Below are 21586 nucleotides of genomic sequence, written 5' to 3'. Positions count from 1 at the left end.
TACTTCCCTTTGACCATTTAGTTCTTGATCCAACCTGCACAACCCTAATCCCTACCTCAGTATAGCAACACTATGACCACTTTGCACTGCAATGGACTTTGGGGTGTTTTTGTCCTAATTGTGTTCTTTCTTGTAAAAATTGTGTATAATTTATGTTTAATTTATGTTTTTCTTGGAAACTCCATCCACTTTTCCTTCAGCCAGCAGAAGTGGGCAATATCCTATCAGGAATGCCTAGCCATTGTCCTGGAGGATCACCATGAGTCCCTTGCACAAATAATATTTCTCTTGCATATTTTATTCTTCCACAGACTATAAAGGTCCTTTTGAATCCCAGGAAGCCTCTCCAGTGCCTCTCCCATCATTGCAGCTTCTACTTTCTTATGCATCAGCACTCCCAGCCAATTAGAAGCATACTACTTATATTGTGGTATGTCTCCTTAAGGGCTAGTTGCTGAGGTTGCAGCTGCTTGGCTAAGCACTGGCAGCTGCAAGATCATGCAAAAAATCAACGGACTAGTGTTGCTGAGACACACATAGTGCATGGTAGCACAGGAATCCTGATGATGCTGTATTGGGAACCTCACAATTGAAGATCACAGTGCTTTTGGGGATTCTAATATCAGCATTAGGGTGACAGAATTTGCCATTTCAAGCTGTAATGAAGCATTTTCTGGGATAAGTATTCTACAGGCAGAATAGTGCATCATTTATCTTGGCAGCACTTTAAATTTTGCACTTGTTTATGACCCTTCTTGCAATGACAATGATTGCCGTTTATGGATGATTGTCGTTTTCCAACTGGTTCATTATTTGATCCTATACATCACTAATTAACAGACAGGAGCAGGAAGCTGTTATGCCTTTTGAGCCAGAAGACAATCAGGGACATAGCCAGAAGAGCCGCTGCCAAACAACTCAAGCGATCGGTGTTCAATCCTGACCTCTGGTCTTGTCTGTGTGGAGTTTGCACATTCTCCTTGTCACTGTGCAGGTTTCCCCCAGGTTTCATTGAGTTATAAAATTGTACAGCACGGAAGCAGGCCATTCAGCCCAATTTGTCCATACCAACCAGTGGGCACCCTACCACATTAATCCCATGTCCCAGCACTTGCTCCATAGCCCTCCATGCCTAGGTGATTCAAGTGCTCATCCAGACACTTCTTAAATGTTGTCAGGGACCCAGCTTCCACCACTCAGGCAGTTCATTCCAAGTACTCACCACTCTCAGACTAAAGAATGTCCCCTCAGATCCCCTCTAACTCTTTTTTCCTTTACCCTATATCTGTGTCCTCTACTTTATCTACCTCTGATACGGAGAAAATTTTCCTGCAGTCTACGCTATCCATACTTCTCTGGTTTCCTCCCACATCCCAAAGACACGTGAGCTGACGGGTTAATGGGCTGCTGTAAATTGCTCCTGGTGTGGGTGAGTGGTAGAATCTAGGGGAGTTGACGGAATGTGGGCAGAGTAAAATGGGATTAGTGTAAGTGGTTGCATGATGGTCAGCGTGGACTCTGTGGGCTAAAGGGGTGTTTCTGAGGTGTATGTCTGTATGAATCTCGACAACATGATATCCAGAGGTTTAGAAAGTCACAATATAAATGCCTCCAATGGACGTCAAGACTTATATCTTCCTTGACTTCATAGTTAAGAGATATCAGTGTATTTTTCAGTGGTCTGTGGAGCTGCTGTGTTTGTATTACTCATTTCCTGCTTTCCAAATCTGATTATTCCCCAGTCTATGACTGTGGGAACACTGGTTGCCACTAAACTGGTGCTGAATCCAACAGAGAAAGGCTTGAGACCAGAGATACAGAGTCTTCATTAACAATAAAGTAGCCAACTAGTACTGATTTCTTGAAAGATACAGGTTGTAATGGATGAAATGTTACATTAAAATATGGTGTCAAGTAATTTTTCAGTTTAAATAGAGGAGCCAGAAAATTGTAGACAAGTGAATGTCACCCTTTGTGGGTAAATTTCCAGAGTATGTTTTACATGATGAAATTAGCAAACACTTAGAAAGACATGGGTTAATTAGGGAGAGTCAGCATAGATTTGTAAAGGGCAAATCAAGCTTGACTAATTTAATTGAACCTTTTGACGAAATCAGAGTGTGGAGATAAAGGGAATGTGGTGGAATGTGAAGTAGTACATTCTGAGAAAAAAGGGACTATGAAAGAGAGATTGAGGAATGCAGATACATGCGTCGGTAATGATGGGAGTACAATTAGTAAAGATCATGAATATCTAAATTTGATCCTGTTAATTAGTAAAGCAAGGACGTGATGTTGAATTTGCACAAGACATTCAATTCATCCTATCTAGAGTTCCACACATTCTTCTGGGCATGTCGCTATTGGAAGGATGTTGGAGTTGTAAATAGAATACAGTGGCCGTTTATTAGTATATACCAAAAATGAGAAATGTTACTACAAAGAAAGTCTAAATCAAACTGAGCAAATAATCAGTGAGAAAAGGAGATTTCGGGCAATGATGGTAGTGCACACCCTTATCGTAGGGAGGGCAGGATTAGTAATGTGAATCACTTCTGAAGACCAGTTCATGAAGTGTGTTTTTATTGCAACTGTGTATCACCAGAAAATTATATTTTTAGTTATGGACTTGAAGTCACAATTCTAAAGTTTTATTAGCAGCCTAGTTTTTGTTCAGACTGTACCAACTGTCCCAATAATAGTTTCCTTATTTAAATGAATGAACTATGACTGGGGTTTTTAGGCATTGGACATCAGAATCTGTTCAATATCCCATAACAGTCCTGGGACTGATCTTACCACAATTCCATCATGAACTTTAAAATATTCACTCTTTTACAAGATGAACATCCCATACAAAGTATATTTAGCAGATTTGAGACATTGAGTGGTACAGAGCAACAATAGGCCCTTCAGCCCACCATATCCATGCCGACCTTCTCTCCCAGCTACACTAACTCCATTTGCCCACATTAGGGCCGTATCCTGCTGTGCCTGGCCATGCATTTGTTTAATTTCTTTTTCTAAAAAAATTTCTTCCAATTTTCTCTCCTTACGTCCTCACCAAATTGTTGTTTAGCCACCTGTATCTATGCTTATCCTTAACTAAATAACCATCCAACTCTCTATCTGGAGTGAGACTAATTGCTTTTCATGGAAGTCTGTATCAAATACTTGCATATAAATTAGGAATAAGTTCTGATCTTCCTCAGTTCTTATAAAACTATATGACTTAAAATGAAGAACGTTTGTCTCTCTTTTATTTCCAACTCTTAGATGAAGCTTAGAGGCCAAGCTCCCAGACATTGACGGCTTATTCACCCAAGCATCTAGGAGCAAGTAGTTTTATCTGCCGCCTTGAATGATTTCCCTCTCCATTCTCATCCTGGACCAGTCCCATCCAACTAAATATAAAATGACCAAAGTCATTGTCACTGTGAATTGCTCCCAAGCCATCAACTCCATTCCTCTCCCTGCCAACAGTCTGAGAGTGAACCAGCCAGTTCAGAACCTTGGTGTTATATTGGACATCAAGATGATCTTTGGTCTATGTATCTCTGCCATCACCAAGACCAACTCCATCACATCCCCAATTCTGCTCAGTGTCACCTAATCTGCTGCTGAAACCACCAACCAGGTGTCTTTTCTTACCTCTCAATCTGACAGTTGAACACACTCCTTCCCAGTCTCCTTCAGTAACTTGTGACCTTCCAAATCTCTGCTGTGTATTTTCTATCTTACACCATATCTCATCATGCTGTGGACTCACCTCCCTTGGTCACTGGTTGTTTTATAATCCTCTCATGGTCTCTGGCTCAGCTGAAGACCTGAAACAGAATGGAGAATGCTGGAAATCCCCGGCACCTCAGGCAGTGTCCGCAGAGAGACTGAGTTAATATTACTTCAATTCTCCATCCCACTCCCACTCTGATCCATCTCTCTGTGGCCTCCTGCATGTCTCCAATGAGACCCAACAAGGTTGAGAGACAGCATGTCATCTTCCATCTGGGTACATTGCTTCATTTGGGCAAAACTGAATTCACCAATGAGTCACTGAGAGTAATAGCATCATACATCATGGACAGAGGCCCTTCAGTCCACCATGCCCATACCAGCCATCAAGCACCCATCTACACTAATCCCATTTTTCCTCTCACATCATCATCAACTCCCCTACCCCTCCCCTGCACCACCCAATTCTACTTAGGGGGCTATTTACAGTCGCCCATTTCAGATTTGTTTTTTCTCCTTGTATTAGAACTGACCAGCGTTCTCATGTTGGGTTCAGGTCTCTGGAAAACTCCTAACTGGCTTTTACAAGTCTCTTTGTTGGTTTTCTCTCTCTCTCTAACTGCCCTCATCAGTCTATCAACCAGATGGCTCCATAAACATCAGCATCACCGTGGCCTTGCCCTATCTGAGACAATCACTTTGTCCTATCCGTCCCTCCCCCACCCCCACTCTTTGCAACTTAAAACTAACTTGTTTTCTCGGTTCTGACAAAGAATCTTCTGTTTCTCTTTCCAAGGATGCTGCCTGTCCTGCTGAGCATTTCCAGCAATTTCTGGGTTTATTTCCTGCATCCCTAATTACTGTACCTTCATTTTATTTCCTCATGATCACAGCATCAATAAAATTAAGCAATAGTGTAGAATTTAGTGCTGTGTTCTGATATCATAAAAGGTTCCAACATTTGGAGAGGACAAATGCACACAGTGAACAGCCATGTTATGTCAACATGGCTGACTTAGCTTCCCAAGGTCTTGACAAGAATGTAAACGGCACAAATTCACAAGAGGCTGATAGCGCAGGTGAACAAATGTTTTGCCACAGAAAGAAATGTTTCAACAGAGAAAGAATTAAAACAACCTCTTAAAGCAGTGAAGTGAGGCAGAGTTTTCCTAAGGGAATTCCAATGCTTAGGGTGAGGACGGAGTTAGCTCAAGGGAAAAGAGCTGAAGGAACAGAGTTCCTGAGGGTGCAGAAAAAAGAGGGGAGACATAAAGCAATGGGGAAATTTGAATGGCAAGATGAGAATTAAGAATTCAGCTGATGCTGTAAACACCACGCAGGATAAAATCCTTAAGTGTCTTGACAGGGTGCGTGTGGAGACAATCTTTCCTCCTGTGGGAGGATCTAAAGCAACAGGGTAGTTGTAGTGAGTCACTTTTAATTTCCCCAATGTTGACTGGGTCTCCCTCAGTGGCAGAGGCTTAGATGGGGCAGAATTTGTAAGGTGCATCCAGGAGGGTTTCTTGGTACAGTATGTAGATAATCCAACCAGGGAAGGGGCCATACTAGATCTTGTTTTGGTTAGTGACCCTGGCCATGTGACTGGAGTTTCAGTGGGAGAGAATTTTGGGAATGGCGATCATAACTCCATAAATGTTCAGATAGTTATGGATATGGATATGACTGGACCTCAGGGCAAAGTGCACCATTGGAGAAAGGTTAAGTACAACAGTATTAGGCAGGAACTGAGGAAAGTAGATTGGGAGCAGCTGTTATTGGGTAAGTCCACATCTGACATGTGGGAGTCATATAAAGGCCAGCTGGTCAGAATTCAGGGCCAACATGTACCTGTGAGGAAGAAAGACAAGGATGGCAAGGTTCGGGAACCTTGGATGATGAGAGATGTTGCAAATTTGGTTAAAAAGTAAATGGAAGCATATGTAAGGTTTAGGAAGCAGAAATAGGACAATGCCCTTGAGGAATATAAAAGCAGAAGTGAAGAAACAGGGAATCAGGAGGGCTAAAAGGGGCCATGAAGTGTCCTTGGTGAGCAGGATTAAATCCCCAGGCATTTTATACATACATTAAAAATAAGAGGGTCACTAGCAAGAGGGTAGGACCACGTAAAGACAAAGGAGGAAATGGGTGAGGTACTGAACAAATACTTCACATCGGTGTTCACCCAAGGAAAAGTACATGGAGGATAGCAAGGTCAGGGGTACACTGATATTCTAGGACATGATGACATCAAGGAGGAGGAGGTGTTTGGTTTCTTGAGAGCATTTAAGTGGATAAGTCCACAGAGATTGATGGGATCTCTTCCAGGTTATTGAGAGAGGCAAGAGAGGAGATTGCTGAGGCCTTGACAGAGATCTTTGTGTCCTCTTTAGCCACAGGCAAGGTCCCAGAGAAATGGAGGATAGACAGCATTGTTGCTCTGTTTAAAAGGGGCAGTAGAAACAAACCAGGAAATTATAGGCCAATGAGCCTTACCCCACTGGAGGGGAAATTACTGGAAAAGATGCTTAGGGATAGGATCTACTTGCATCTGGAAAAGCATAGACTTAATAGGAATAGTTAGCATGGCTTCGTGCAGGGGATGTCATGTCTCGATTGAGTTTTTTGAGGAGGTGACAAAGATGATTGATGAGGGTGGGCAGTGGGTGTTGTATACATGGACTTTGGTGACGCTTTCAACAAGGTTCTTCATGGTAAGCTGATCCATGGAAATTTGATAGACTGAACTTAAAATTAGCTTGGCCATAGAAGACAGAGGGTAGTAGTGGAGCGGTGTTATTCTGACTGGAGGGCTCTGACTAATGGTGTTCAACACAGATGGGACCTCCGTAGGCTGTGATGTATGTAAATAATGTGGATGAAAATGTAGGTGGGCTGATTGGTAAGTTTGCAGAGCAGTGGAGTTGTGGATAGTGAAGAAGGTCATCAAAGGATTCAGCAGGATATAGACTAGTTGGAAATGTGGGCAGAGAGATTGCTTTCAGAGTTTAATATGGACAAGTCTGAGGAGTTGCACTTTGGCAGATCAAATGTAAGGAGAAAATACACAGTGCATGGCAAGACCATTTGGAGCATTGATGTACAGAGGGACGTTGGGGTCCAAGTCTATAGCTTCCTGAAAGCAGCAACACGAGCAGATAAGGTGGTAAAGAAGGCATACGGCATACTTGCCTTCATCAGTTGGGATGTTGAGTATAAAAATCAGGATGTCATGTTGCAGCTGTATAAAACTTTGGTCAGGCCACATTTGGAGTATTGTGTGCAGTTCTAGTCACCCCATTACAGGAAGGATGTGGAGGCTTTGGAGAGAGTGCAGAAGACGTTCACCGGGATGTTGCCTGGATTAGGGAATATCAGATATAAGGGAAGGTTAGACAAACTTGAATTGTTTTCTCTGGAGCGTTGAAGGCTGAGGTACAACCTGATAGAGGTGTATAAAATGATAAGAGGCATAAACAGGGTTAATGGTCATAGTCTTTTGCCCAGAGAGGAAGTGTCAAATACAAGACGACATAGCTCTAAGGTGCAAGGGGAGAAGTTTAAAGGAGATTTCCCAAGCATTTTTTTTTACACAGAGAGTGGTAGGTGCCTGGAACATGCTGCCAGGGGAAGTAGTGGAAGCAGATACAATAGCAACATTTAAGAGGCATTGAGACAGGCACATGGACAAACAGGGATGGGAGGGATACAGACCACATGCGGGCAAACGGGATTATTTAAACAGGCATCGTGGTCGGCACAGACGCCGTGGCCGGAAGGGCCTGTTCCTGTGCTGTACAGTTCTATGGTTTAGAACTAGGGTTCATTGATTTTTGAAAAGAAAAGGCCGGCCTTATTAAGACTGAGATGAAATGATTTTTTTTTCTCTCGCAGAAGGTGACGAGTCTTTGGAACTCTCGTCCTCAAAGAGCGGTGCAAGGGGAGTCTTTGGATATTTTTAAGGCAGAGGCAGATGGATATTTGATACCCAGGGGGAGTGGAAGGTCACGGGGGTGAGGCGGGTGTTGTATACACGGACTTTAGTACAACTTTCAACAAGGTCCTTCATGGTAAGCTGATCCATGGAAATTTGGTACATTGAATTCAAAATTAGCTTGGCCATAGAGGACAGAGGGTAGTGGTGGAGGGGTGTTATTCTGACTGGAGCGCTGTGACTAGTGGTTTTCAGGTTACAATCAAACCAGCAAAGGCGGAAGGGCCGAGTGGCCTTCTCTTCCAAGTTGGTGTGTCCGTGCTGAGTTTCACGCTGCAGCGCTGGCTGAGGTTTGTCCTCGCCCACACTTGCAGTGGGCGTCTAAACCTCTGGAGCGTGGCAGAATAACATCATTCTCCCTTTCTCGCGTAGATAGAAAGATGACAGTTAAACTCGGGGGGGGGGGGGGGGCGCGGTTCTGTTGACAGGAGTCTGGATCCATTCTACCTCCTGCTCGGCTTCATTGCAGGTGACCACGGAAACACAACGAGATGCCTGCAGCCAAGAGGCAGACAAAGAGGGGATATTCCCTGCGCTCTCGGCGTACGTTTCCTGTGTGTTTCTGTTCTGCTTGCTGAACTCAGTCCGCTGGCCTTGGATTTCCTTCACTTCAAATGCTATTGCACCGGAAGTTTAGATTCCTTTCCAGCTTCTGTTCTGGGCCTCGTTCTCCGGAACAGGGGATCGTTTGCTTCCTTGCATTTTTCTCTCTGTCCGTCTAATAAATGCAATTGAGCCCTTTGCAAATTGAAACTGACGGAGACGAGAGAGGGTCGCGGAGACTCTCGGAGATCAGACTGTGGGACGGGTCCCGACTCCAAATTTTAACCATTGGTAGCCGCAGCCGTAAAGATAGGAGCTTATGATACTGCTCATCGCCCACGTGGGTTACTCCTGTGGCTTTAGTTTATCCCTCAGCGATGGTAACTGCTTTAAAATAGGGCACACAGTAATTTAAGCGCCCCGTTTATCCCCAGTGCTGAAGACAGCGCACAGGGGTAACCTCACGTCAGATGTGGGATTTTCAATCAATATGTAGACAACACTTTTGAAATGGGTAGAATTTCCATTGTTAGCACAGTTCTCCTGGTTACATTTCCAACCCAAACTCCGCCGCCCCGTGTGTTTATATGATTGTCATTAACTCCCGTCCAAAATGCTGCACGTTTCCCCTCAACCCTGGGACTTCGTACGAGTTCTCGCTGCCCAACCCCTTTCAGTAAGTGTGAGTCGTGAAAGATAAGTCTAAAAGGTCTGGGCTTATTTTCTACTGCATTACGAAAGGATTGCTGCACCGTCTTTTGGATGAGATGTTAAATCGAGTCCGCTCCTTAGGAGGGAATAAAATGCCGCCGGATTCAACTGAGAGAGTGAAAAAAACACAGGAGGGTCATTCCCTGGGTTCAGGCGAAAACTTATCCCACAGTCGGCATCAGTAAAACAGATTGGTTATCACCGCACAAAAGGCCGGAGGAACTCAGTGGGTTGGGCAGCATCTATGGAGGGATTAGGACAGCCGAGGGTTCGGATCCACCGATTTCCCCCGGTTTCTGTGTGTTGCTCCAGATTCCAGCACCTGCAGTCTCCCGTGTCTCTGGTTGTTATCGCATTGTGGGAGCTTCCTGTGCCGACAGTGTAAAACATTCTGGGAGGTTGTGAAAGGCGCTATTTAAATGCAAGCCTCGCCTGTTTACCTTGTACCTGTCTCTGTGACTGCATCCTCGCCATTAATTGTCCTTTAATTCACCTCTGCTTCCTCATTTTTCTTATCCTCAGATGTAACCATTTTCCGAGCAACAAGCCCCGCCCTTGCCTGTACATCTGTGACACTATCATCAGATCCCCGTCCTCCGTTCACCTCTATCGCCGATCCCCAATCACTCGAATACATGACATCTTGAAGGCGGAGAAAACGCCGGGAGCACTCGGCCGCGCAGAGAGCGTGGCTTCCCCTCGTCCCCACCCCCCCCCCCCCCCCCCAGACCCTTAACAACCCAATCTGCAAACCGTTAACCACCCCTCCCCGAATAACCCTTCGTGGCTCCATTTGTGCCCGATCACACATCTGTAAAGAGCCACGGGGTTCCTTTCCACCGCTGGCGCATGGTATAAATGTAATTGTTCCCCAGCGCTGTCCCTCTCCTGCGGTTTACTGAACGCTGGCGCCCGCTCTCCAGCCTCTCCAGATTGTGGCATATTAGACAGCATGCTAGAATTGGAACATACACGCGAAAATAGTTTCACTTTTGTTCCAACTGCACCTCTCCATGGAGGTATATTCCCGTTAGATCACTTCATTGTCCAGTATGAGCATGTAACTAGCTGGGAAACTCTCTCTCTCACCCCCCCCCCCCCCACCCCCACACACACTTTGAGTTATTTTTGTCGAAATAAGTTAGCAGTCCTTTAATTCTAAGTGCATGGGCGGCAGGTGAGAGGGAAATATTCTGAACTCTTCTCTGCTTCCTTTAGCGCGGACAGAAGTCGACGCTTTGAACAGCACGCTCGGGTTGAGTCAGTGGGAACAGTGCATCCCCCTATCAGGAGTCGCACACCCCTCTCCATCCAGACTGTTTGATGTGAGGACCGAATGGCTCCTTTCCCATTGGCTCTCCCTTGGATAGGTTGAGTGCAATCAGCTTCGGCCTGGGTTCGCCGCGATTGGACAGCCGGCCCGCCACTGGCTTTTATTGTCCGCTCGCCTGTTGCCTCCGTTTCTCAATTTGAACCCAACGGGCTGAGAGAGAGAGAGCAGAAAGCCATGCCCAACGTTACCGAGCAGAGCACCGGAGCTACCGACCGACGTTCTCGCTGATCAACCTCGCCCGAAATCGAAACCGAACTCCTTCGGGATGCCGTCGGCGGGTCTGGAGATCGTGGGGTTGGGGCTGTGTGTCCTAGGTTGGGTGGGTGTGATGCTAGCTTGCGGGCTGCCCATGTGGAAAGTATCGGCTTTCATCGAGAGTAATATCGTGGTGGCTCAGACGGTCTGGGAAGGACTGTGGATGAACTGCGTGGTGCAGAGCACCGGGCAAATGCAATGCAAAGTCTACAACTCCCTTCTGGCGCTGGGACAGGACAAACAGGCAGCCCGGGCGCTGACTGTCATCGCCTCCATCATGGGACTCATTGGGCTTCTGGTTACCATCCTGGGAGCTCAGTGCACCAACTGTACCGAGGGGGTGAGCACCAAAGCCCGGATCGTCATCAGCGGAGGTGCCATCTTCATCCTGGCTGGTTTGCTCGCCCTCATCCCCGTGTGCTGGATGGCAAACACCATCGTCCGCGACTTCTACGACCCCATGGTTCCCGTCTCGAAGAAGCGAGAGATGGGGGCGGCGCTGTACGTAGGCTGGACGGCCAGCGCGCTGCTCTTCATCGGGGGCTCCCTGCTCTGCTGCTCCTGCCCTCCGAAGCAAGACCAGTCTTCCTTCGCTGTCAAGTACACGGCCCCGAGGAGAGCTTCGGCCAACGGGGACTACGACAAGAGGAATTACGTGTGAACAGGTCTCCCCGGCAATCCGAAGAGGCCAGAATTGGACACAGGGGAAAATGAAATCGTGGAACCTGACCTCCCGCCAGCTTTCTATTCTGCTTATTCAAAGCAGTCCTTTTTTTATTTAATGGATTTATATTGTAAACGAAAACAGGAGTGTTCATTGTGTATCTAAAGCAGTTTGACAGCTTTGAGTTAACTGGTCGACAACTGGATGCGCGCCCCGAAGGTGACTTCACGAGCGATTCTAAAGGAACTTCTGAACAATCATTCGGACACTGATCGATTGTATTTGCAATGGACATTTCTGTGAGCGTAGGTGTCTTAGTGAAAGTGCGGGGAAGGGGGGGGGGGGGGAGCTCTCCCCTCTCTCGGTCTCACGTCCAGGCTTTCTCTGTAGCTGCTCCGCCAGGCATTGTTAGGTGGTCAGTTTAGACTGAGCCTTGTAGCATTAATTAGAAATCTTGATTCATTAGAAATGTTGATGGAGCAGAGCAGTTCTTTTACTCCGTGTTACCAGCCAGAAGTAACCCAGCGCTTACTCACTGTTTTAGCCCAAATCACTTTTCAGATTGTTTCATTGATCATAAATGTAGATTATCGCAGAAGTTAATGGTGCCTAACTATTCCTCGGCTCTGCCCTCGTGTTCGTAGTTTAATGAGACTAAATTTAGTGCGTTAGGTGCAGTTGGCTTTATGAATGAGAATTTGGATCCCGGCAGAGAGTGGATTCACGATCTACTTTGTTGTGGCTGTTTGTTGTCACATTCGTTCAGTTAAAGCTCTTCGTGGCGATTTGAGTCCGCGGCGAATCGTTCACTAACCCGTCAGACTGATCTGAGATCCCACTCTTCCTAAAAAGGCGCTGGTCGCTTCGACCTGTTGCTTGTCTCACGTCGAACAAAACAGCGGACTCCCTTTTCAGAGCGCCGTTTCACTCCCTCCCAGTGCGAACAACGGTTCATCAAGGCGGACACCTCTCGGCCCATTAGAAACCCGGTGTCTGGAGTGGGCAACTCTCTCCGGACATAGTGAGATTAACGATGGATATTGACGCCTGAGAGTGCGTGGGGCAGGGCGGCGATATTGCGAGTATTAGTGGCGAAAGCAATTACCAAGACAGTATTAATGCAGACAGTATTAATGCAGGCCTTATTAATGCAGGCGGTACTAATGCGCGCCACATTAGTTGGAAGGCGCAGATAGACGATTCAGAATACAATATTGCGTTTAGGGAGTATGGGAGAGTTACTGGAGCAGGATACAGTCAAGGAAGCGACTGTGAATATGGAAATCAAAAGGCCTGAAACGTTGACTGCTTCTCTTCTCACAGATGCTGTCTGAGTTGCTGAATTTTTGCAGCATTTTCTGTTTTCAGGTTAGGGATCGCGTCTGGACAGTGAGAATGGAGACAATATTGTATCATTGTGGGACAGTATATTGGTCGTAGGGTGAGGTCTGACTGAGGTGAATATTGATAATGGAATCAGTGTTAATGATCTAGGCAGAAACCGTTTTTTTAACATTGATTTGCCGAAGGGCCCACCGATTGGTTCAGATAATGCTGACTCCTGATACCCCTCCCTGCAGTGGCGGCGAAGCATTTGAATTCCTTCTGTGAGTTGGTGGTGAGAACTCTCCCCAACAAACCGTTCTCATGACTCGGCTCACACCGCCCCCCCCCCACCCCAGCATTTCGCATTTTCTCTTTGAATGTGAATGTAATAAATGCACAATGCGGACGGTCACGTGAATTTCAGGATGGGGTGGGGGAAGGCTTGCGCGGGATTGCTGGTAAGAGGACGTCTTGTCGCCCTGGTTACCGGAGATGCTGCTGGTAGCCAGGAAACCAGCCATTCTTTGTTGGGCCCCCTCCAGTCTGAGTCCTTCGGCGCTCAAAGCCTCGCGTCACATGCCCTGGCTGAACGCCCCCTCAGAAACCCAACCCCTCAACGCACAAAGCCTTGGCAACGTGCTAACTCCAGCCTTGCTTTTCCAAATGAGAGGGAAGCAATGTTACACACAGGGACGATTCTAATTCACACTCGGTAGCCGTAACTTTGGGCAATAAAGTAAAACCAGGGGAATCAGATTAGCTGCCCACTAATCTCAGTTGAAATCAGTCAGGGCGGACAGTCGCAACGATCGGCACATTTACCTCCCGCGGTTAGAATCGCCCATATCAGAAGCAGCAGCGTGGTTTCCATATCACATAAGTTGCCCCAGTATTCTGCTCCGATCCACCTTCCAAAGTGCAGAACACAAGAAAATAGGAGCTTTAGTAGGCCACTCGACCCCTCAAGTCTACCCCGCCATTCAATATGATCACTGCTGATCTGCCCCATACCTTAGCTCCTCTTCTGTACCAGATCCCTAAAACCATCCATTACCAGTCTCACGATCTCCGAACGCTACGTGCCCCAGCTTGGCGGAAATACCTGTCTCCAATCCCAACAATATACCCCAGGACATTATTTAAATTAAACCGTTAACTGCTCTCAACGTGGTCTGTTAAATAACCCTAAATTGTGTTATGTTCTTGCATTATCTATCCTTGTTGGCCAATTCCCTTCCATCAAGCGTACTGTGTTTTTTTTCCATTTCATTTAATTTCCCGAGGAAGATGCAATACGCGACAGTGGGGCAAATCAAGAATTAAATAGGAAAATCGCCCGCTATCCGCAAGAACAATCGAGCAAAGCTCCTGGAGATTGTTTCAGCCACACAGTCCCGGCCAGGAGAGTGAAGCCTGTTCCAGTGCGTGTTTCAAGACTGGGCTGCCATTTTGTGTGCGAGTATGACCCTCCATTTAAAAGATGGAGCTGTTCGAGGATCCATGTACCAACACCCAACGGTGTCTTTTCCAAACGGGGAGAAGTTATAACAGTGAGTGTCCACTGGGCAACACTTTCGATAAGTACTTGTGCTTCTACATTTTCGTAATGAGAATCGGAAGCGGGCTATAAACACCCTTCCCATCCCGTCACCCCCAACCAAAGAATGTCCTTCATCCAGGTCCTACATATGTCGCTTTGAAGATAGGGTTCCAACATTGTACAGAACGGTGTGACTGTTTATGCATTTAATTAAAAGAACTTGCACGCGTGAGATGCATCGCAGTGCTTAACTAACCCCAATGAGAAGAAGCATGACTGGATACTTGTAGCGAATGGTCAATAACTACATTGCTCTGCATCTCTGCTAATGGAAACATTGTATGCAGGTTCGATGTTTTCGATGCTACTGTGTATCATCTCACATTTATCTATATTAAAAAGAACAATTTCTTAACCTCCCTGGTTAATTTGCTGAGCTCAATTAATCCAGCCGTCACTTCTGACCTTGGTTGAGATGTGAAGCGATTTTAAAATAGGCACTTCGAGAGAGGGGGTTGCTGCATTTTCTGACTCCACTATGATTAGCTTGGTTATTACTCTGCCAACGGGAGGCTTGTGCTCTGTTAATTTATTTGTCCGACGTCAATAATTTCTGTTCATTAAGTGTTCAACTTGCAAATAACTTCTACACTTGTTTTTTATGGAGGACGACAGATTTTCCCTTCCTGTACCACATAAAATGACCAAAGTTCCCCGCCTCATCTACAAAATCCAGCGTTGATTTGCTTTATCAGGCTGGGCAATCTCCATTTTCAAATCCATGCATTGAGATTAGTGCTCGGTCCGCACTTACTGAAATGTTTGGCTCGCGGACAGGATGATTGTAGGTTCCAGCTACACCCGAGAGGTTTGTAACGCAGTCCTGACCAAATGAGGACAGTATGTTCACAGAAGCCCCAGGAAACTATTCAAGGGCCAGCGGGGAGAGTTGGGAGGGGTGTGGGTTGGATTCGCGCGTTGTTCTTCACGTGGTCCATCACATTTAAATTCCTCCGCACGCCGCTGGAGCTGGACAACGGAGCGGAAGGCCAAAGTTTGGTGAAAGAAGCTAGACTGAAAGCGCAGAGAGACTTAGGGAGGGGACTCCAGAATTTAGAACACAGGCTGGCTCGCCAATGTTCGGGGATGAGCAAGAGGTCAGACCAGGAGCAGATGGTCCAGGCGGTTGCAGGAATTAGAGAGAGCCAGGCAGGGGGTTGGAAACGGGGATGATAAATCTAAATTTCAGTCTACGTGGTTTAGAGAGCGCAGAAGTGGCGAGTGAATGGTATTCAGTGGAATTAGATTTAAGGGCACGGGGGGTTGTAGTTCATTCATTTTGTATTTGCTTCTCCAGAATTTTGGGAAGGCACACGCAGATTAAGAGGCTGAGTTCTTATGTCACCACTGATCCTTTCACTAAAACTTATGAGAGAGTCGGGTTTTGCATTAAACATTCACAAAGCACCACCCTCCCAGGCCACACACAACACTGCAACCCCAAATTTGACAATAAAGGTCTAGAAAAAGACCCCGGAAAACATGGAATGCAGTCCATTTCTAGGGAGCCACCTCACAGAAAAGGCAGACATGGATGATGAAATTTATCACCGCTTCCCGTGGTCCGGTACAGCTTTAACCCGAGGAAAAAAGGTTTTTCAAGATCTAGACCTCAAACCCGATACCAGGCTTGTGGTCTGTGGGGAGGTAGTGAAATCGGATCTCCTGTATACGTATACCAAAGCATCGGAGACGTAACACCGTCGCCATAAAATCTTCCCAATACACAGCAGCATAAATACAGATTTTAGTGTCCTCTCCAAGGCAAACAAATCTAACATCAAGGCTCCAATTATAGAGAGAGCTGGGCAGACAAACACAGAGAGGAGCAGACAGCAGCTTCAATAATCCAACAAGAAGTCATGAGTGAGACTGCAGGCAAATTTTCAACAGAGAGCGGGTGCTACCAGTCCTCAGTAATGGTTTCACTCACCATCGTACTGGCCAAGATTTAAGGTGGGAGGGGAACGATTTAAAGGAGACCTGAGGGGCAACTTTTTTCCACACGGCGGTGGTGGGTATAGGGAAGGAGGTAGTAGAGGCGGGTACAATTACAATGCTTAAACGACACTTGGATAGGTATTTGGAAAGGGAGGGGTTAGAGGGATATGTGCCAATGAGAAGAGTTTAGGTAGGCAACTTGGTCGGCATGGATGAGTTGGACCAAAGGGCCTGTTTTTGCGCTGTGTAGCTCCATGAGTCTATGTCGCCCTAAACTCAGCATCTCCGCACTGAGCAGCCGCGCCGCCACCCAGCCCCGTGGAATTTTGGAACACGTTTCTGTGCCGCTTCTCTCTCTGATTCTATGGCACCTCATGCCTCAGTAGTTTATTTTCACAGATATAAAACATAGGTTTCAAATTGATCTAAACCTCTAACAGTATTTGTACAAACTATCATATTATGATCACTCTTCCATAAAAGCCCGTCAATTACAAGAATCATCTACAAACTTTCTTCATTACCCAGTTTTGGACAAAAAATGCTGCAAACATTCAGCAGCTCAGGCAACGTCTTTGGAAAGAGAAACAGCGTCTCAGATCGAAGACCCTTGTGGAAAAAAAACATTTCTAGTTCATTTACCATATGGATTCAAATAAGGAACCTTCAATTCTTGCTACTCGTCCCTGCTCAGCCGCTAACCGAAGGTGTCAATTACCTTCTCTCTTCCTGACACATACTCGTTACCTTGCACTATCGCCCTGTCCTTTCTAAATTTTCCTCAGCAGAACACCACCATCTCCTAATTAGTTAGTTTCAAACCTTATCTACAGTATTGATTATTCAATTGGTTGGAACACTGCTCCCAGCCCAATTCAAATGAAGCCTGTATTAGTGGAGCAGCTCCCTCTTACCCATCAATAAAAGAGAAAGTGCTGAATGTACTCAGCAGGTCAGGCAATATGTGTGGAAAGAGTTTACACTTCAGGTTGAACCCCCTTGAAAGGTGCCCGACTGGCTTCAACATTCTTTGTTTTAATTTCAGATTTCTGAAGGTTTAAAACTTAGGATAGAAGGACCACTGATGTAAACTCACAGCCTCATCTCCCACACCAGGGAAGAGGAGGACTTCATGGGGGACCGTGGGGAGGCTGGAATGATGTCCATCTTCAAGACGGACAAATCTGATTAAGAGGGGTCCCCATGCTTTTTGCCTCAGGGGAAGTCAACACTACGATTCTCCTCATCTGTCTCCTCCCAGTGGCTGAAGAGCTGCTCCCCAAATCAATATGGATTTTTCAGAGGCACAAAGCACATGATTTTCACCATGGGATAACGAGCAGAAATGCAGAGAGCAACATCAACCTCTATACCTCTTTTCTTGGACTTATGAAGGCGTTTGAATCCATCGACTGAGAGAGATCGTGGCAAATCATTCTCAAATTTGACCTCCCTCAGTAATTTGTCTTCATTCTATTCATTGTAGCATGTAAACCACAATTCTAACTGACGAGTCTGCCATAGACCCAACCTCAGTGCAGACTGGAATCAAGTCAGGTTGTGTCACTAAAGAAATCAACATCTTATCTGATATTACCAGATATCGAATCTCACAACATGGGGTTGATATGGAGGTAACGGTTCAGCCGTTACTCAATCAGGATCGTTCATTATATTACAAACCAAAGTGTTTCATGTGATGTTGGGTTGGGGAGTCCCTGTCAAAAGTAACTGCAAACTTCTGTAAAACTATCGAATGTGGACATCGAATGACGAGAGACATTGATGCGAGTTACTGTTTCAAACACTTACAAATGGGAACGTTTGTCATAAAGATACAGAGGGATGGTCATTTTTAAGGGTCCAGTTTATATATATATAAAAAAGTAATGTACATCATTGTCGCATTCTGTAACACGATCAGTATTGGCCTCTGTAATTGGGATCATTTCGAAACACAAACAGTCTCCAGTTAAGTAAAATAAACAAACTGTGTTTACTGTATAACTTGGACTAATTTGGGAACTTTAATCTATGTTTCAAGGATTAATGATAACAATATGTTTACAGTAACGATCCTCATGTTTAAAATTAAGTGAGAGGAGATGATTGGTGAATTCAGGCAAAAAAAGGCAAACATTTCTTTGGTGGTAATCAGTAAATAGCTATCAATTCAAAAGGATTAGATAAAGCCATGGATACGTAACAATGAATAACACAGATGACCTAGGTAACATTTACTAATACCATCAATTTGTTACAAAGAATTTGGGCTGAGTTGTTGGGACATTGGTGCTGGGCCAGTGATAATTAATGGCAAGAATAATCCGCAGGAGAAACTTTCAAGGCCTCACATTGGAGGAACAAAGGGGTTGAGACATGTACACGTGATGCTACTGACGGGAGAGCCTTACTCAAGGGTGTTGAAGTTTAAAAGTGAGAACCAGTAAACCATTTTCTTGGACTATTTCCGAAGTTTAAAAACCCCAATGCTGAAAGACGTATATGTAAATAAAATGATGCGTTGCTGACGTTAAGTAGGAGTCATCTGCATTCAGAGGCCACTTTTAGTGGGGGAAGAGTACAAAATGCTCCCGAGCATCCATGATACCAGTGCGCCTCAGGCTCCCTAATCATCCAGATTGTGGTTTTATGGGTCTTGATCACCTCGCTGTGTTGGCTGAGGCGTGTAACGAAACGCCTGACTGTGTAAACCAATCAATGTGATGTGGAAGAATTGTACAAGCTGCTCGTCACTCTCAGGATGGGAACAATTAACATACAACTCCCTACATTAGCTTTCGGTCTATTTTAATTTGCTAGATCGAAGAATAGTATTGTTGTGCTGAGCTATTGTTTTACTTCTACAGAACCAATGAGAAAATGACGTGGAAACTAGAATATTTACAACTAGACCTTGAAGACAATAGCTCTTCAGAAATAGAGAAACGGAGCTTGTGGAGGATAACCAACGATAAGGTTGGGATGGGAGAGTGGTTCTAAAGGACAGTTCACAGCCAGACTAGTCTGTGGTACCATAAATGGAATACTGATTTTAGGATATATAAAATACAATAAATACAGGCTTTTGTTAGTGTAGGTCACTGGGTGAAGAACACGGTCATAGAAGGAACAACCAAGACTTTCTTAGCTATGACTCCTACCTAAATCACACTGGGTAATAGAATAGCTTGTTCCGCTTTGTTAGTTACTGCTTAGCTACTTGCTTGCATACCACGATCTTTGCTTTTCTTCCCAAAATAAACTGTTACTTTAACCAGCTGGGGTCAGCCTGAACGCTTCAGAGAAACAGAAGAGACTTCAAATTAGTGAGGGGAGGCGAGAGTGGTCGCGGGGAGGGGAGAGTCGCCCTGGTGAAGGTTGGTGAGGAAGAAGTGGCTTCGGAAAAGAGGGTTGCCTCCGGAGGGAAAGATGGGGGTTGGGGTTGGGGGGGGGGGGGGGGGGGTGGAGGGGGGGGTGGAGGGCGGTTCTGCTCTCTCAGGTTTAGTCCAGATTTGTTGCGAAGGCAACCTGCAATTCCTGAAAGCTTTTCAGCCTTCAATTTCATAAAGAACCCTTCATTTCAAACAAAAGAGAGAGAAACGCCATGACAACAGTAGATACTTTCCTGGTTGCTCGGATACCGAGCGCTCGTTATTTTTTTATATAAAAGATTCTCCAAATGTCAGTTGCTGCTGGTAACAGGGAAATCGTTTCTGGAGTCGGGAGTGGGGCATTAGTTAGCAACCAGTTCGGTGAACCTTTTCGATTTTATTTTTGAATTAGAAAAGATTAAGAGGGAAGAGAAAAACAGAAGGTCAGTGAAAACGACGAGAGATGCCAGCAACAGTTCACAGCCCCGTGGCTTTGTGGAGGCCCATTGAAAGGTTTAAAGCGGCTTCACTAGAACAAAGGGAACTCGGTTTGTCTGAGACTGGACAGGGAGGGAGATAGATATGGGAGGGAGGGAGATAGGGGTGGAAGAGAGATGCCCAGAAAGAGACGTTAAAACAGGAACGGAAAGGGCCAAACACGTGAAAGGCAACAAGACGGTGCTGAAGGCAAAGAGTCAACAATGACACCCACCCACACAAAAAGAGCAAAAAGCGAAAGCAAATCTCCATCCAATTCAGGATTTCTGTCTTGCTCCCTTTCCCATTAAAAAAGCCTAGTAATTTCTAGGGTAGGGACATGTTCGGCACAGCCTTGTGGGCCGAAGGGCCTGAATTGTGCTGTAATTGTTCTATGTTCTATCCCATGCTCTGTTCTCAGACCGTGCGCGTTAACGCACGGTCTTTAGCGCTCTCTCCCAGCCCGTCCAGACAAAGCCCCTGAAGTTTCCGAGTGTTTTCCTGTAGTTAAGCCAGTGATAAATGGCCGTTTCCCATGTCAGTGATGGAGTGGAGACCTTTATGGCAAGGGAATGGGAAATACGAGGGACGACGTATAAAGGTGCAGGGTCCCCGTCAAAAACTCAACGAAGAACGCAAACGGGTGAAAAGTCAGATTATAGATTTGCTGGGAGTGATTTGACGATAAATGCACCACTGGTTCTGGCCACGAATGAATACTCTTTTTATTCTCTCTCTATCACACTGTAACCAGACAATACATAGAGTCAGGACCCAACAACTATCTTTTAAGGAAAACTCCATCTGAAGGGGAATCCAAGGACTTTGCTTGGTGAGTTTTGTTTTTAAAAAAGACACCTGGCACTCAAAGGCCAACAGACCACTGGATTGTAAACAAGTTGGGGGGAGGGAACTTGAAAATAGCGATGGGCGGATGTATCCTCAACCATATTCTAATGGCGATGCTATCATTGCCTCGTTGCGTGTTCTTGTGTCCAGTACCAAAACCCGTTGCCCCAGGTGATGCCACGCCGCCTGTGAGCCGGAGTGCGAAGCAACGTGGGGTGACGGGTCCTGAATTCACACCCATCAGCGCTGTGCGCTCACACCACACTCCCAGCGCACTTGCTATCGCCGATCAACGTGGGTCAACTCCCACTCCCAACAAACAAGTGTAGATTGACAGTGTTTATTGGAGACATTGAAATGAAAAGGGAACGTCGTCTTTCTCGGCTGTGCGTGAAGGTCCTGACTTCAGTGCAGGAACACCAGAAGAGACTCCAAACTGACTCCCCGTCTTCGACTTCAATAATTACATTTATGAACTACTTCTTCTACCTATACAAATTCTTTATTATAAATCAACTCGTGAAGAGGGTTAAACAGAAAAAGCGGTTGCTTTGGCGCCGTTGATTGACCTTTGCAGACATTTCATTAAAAGTGAATGACTTGTTGGAGGGGAATTAACTACATTGGGCCGGGTGTTGAGGGGAGGCAGCGATGAGGTGAATTTGGCTCTGCGTTTGTCACAAATGGGTCACATTTGCGGAGTTCTATGTATTATCTCGTATTAAGTGTACGTTAGAGAGCTAAAAGAATAGCAAATATCCACTAGACGTCCAGATTAAAGTTAAAATGT

General features: G+C 45.6%; 1 protein-coding gene across 1 annotated transcript in view; it reads left to right on the top strand.

Annotated features, from left to right (window-relative positions):
* The window catches only part of cldn5a (claudin 5a), a 31111-nt gene extending 16601 nt beyond the window's left edge, over positions 1 to 14510 (top strand). Inside the window, exon 2 of the mRNA XM_052032380.1 lies at positions 10196 to 14510. Within this exon, the coding sequence (XP_051888340.1) occupies positions 10576 to 11226 (651 nt within the window). The 5' untranslated portion in view covers positions 10196 to 10575 and the 3' untranslated portion in view covers positions 11227 to 14510. The remainder of the gene's footprint in view (positions 1 to 10195) is intronic.
* The last annotated feature ends 7076 nt before the right edge of the window (positions 14511 to 21586 follow it).

Source organism: Pristis pectinata, chromosome 17 (assembly GCF_009764475.1).
Source record: "Pristis pectinata isolate sPriPec2 chromosome 17, sPriPec2.1.pri, whole genome shotgun sequence".
Lineage (NCBI taxonomy): Eukaryota > Metazoa > Chordata > Chondrichthyes > Rhinopristiformes > Pristidae > Pristis > Pristis pectinata.
Note: the sequence above shows the minus strand (reverse complement) of the source record. Positions and strands in the feature narration are given on the sequence as shown.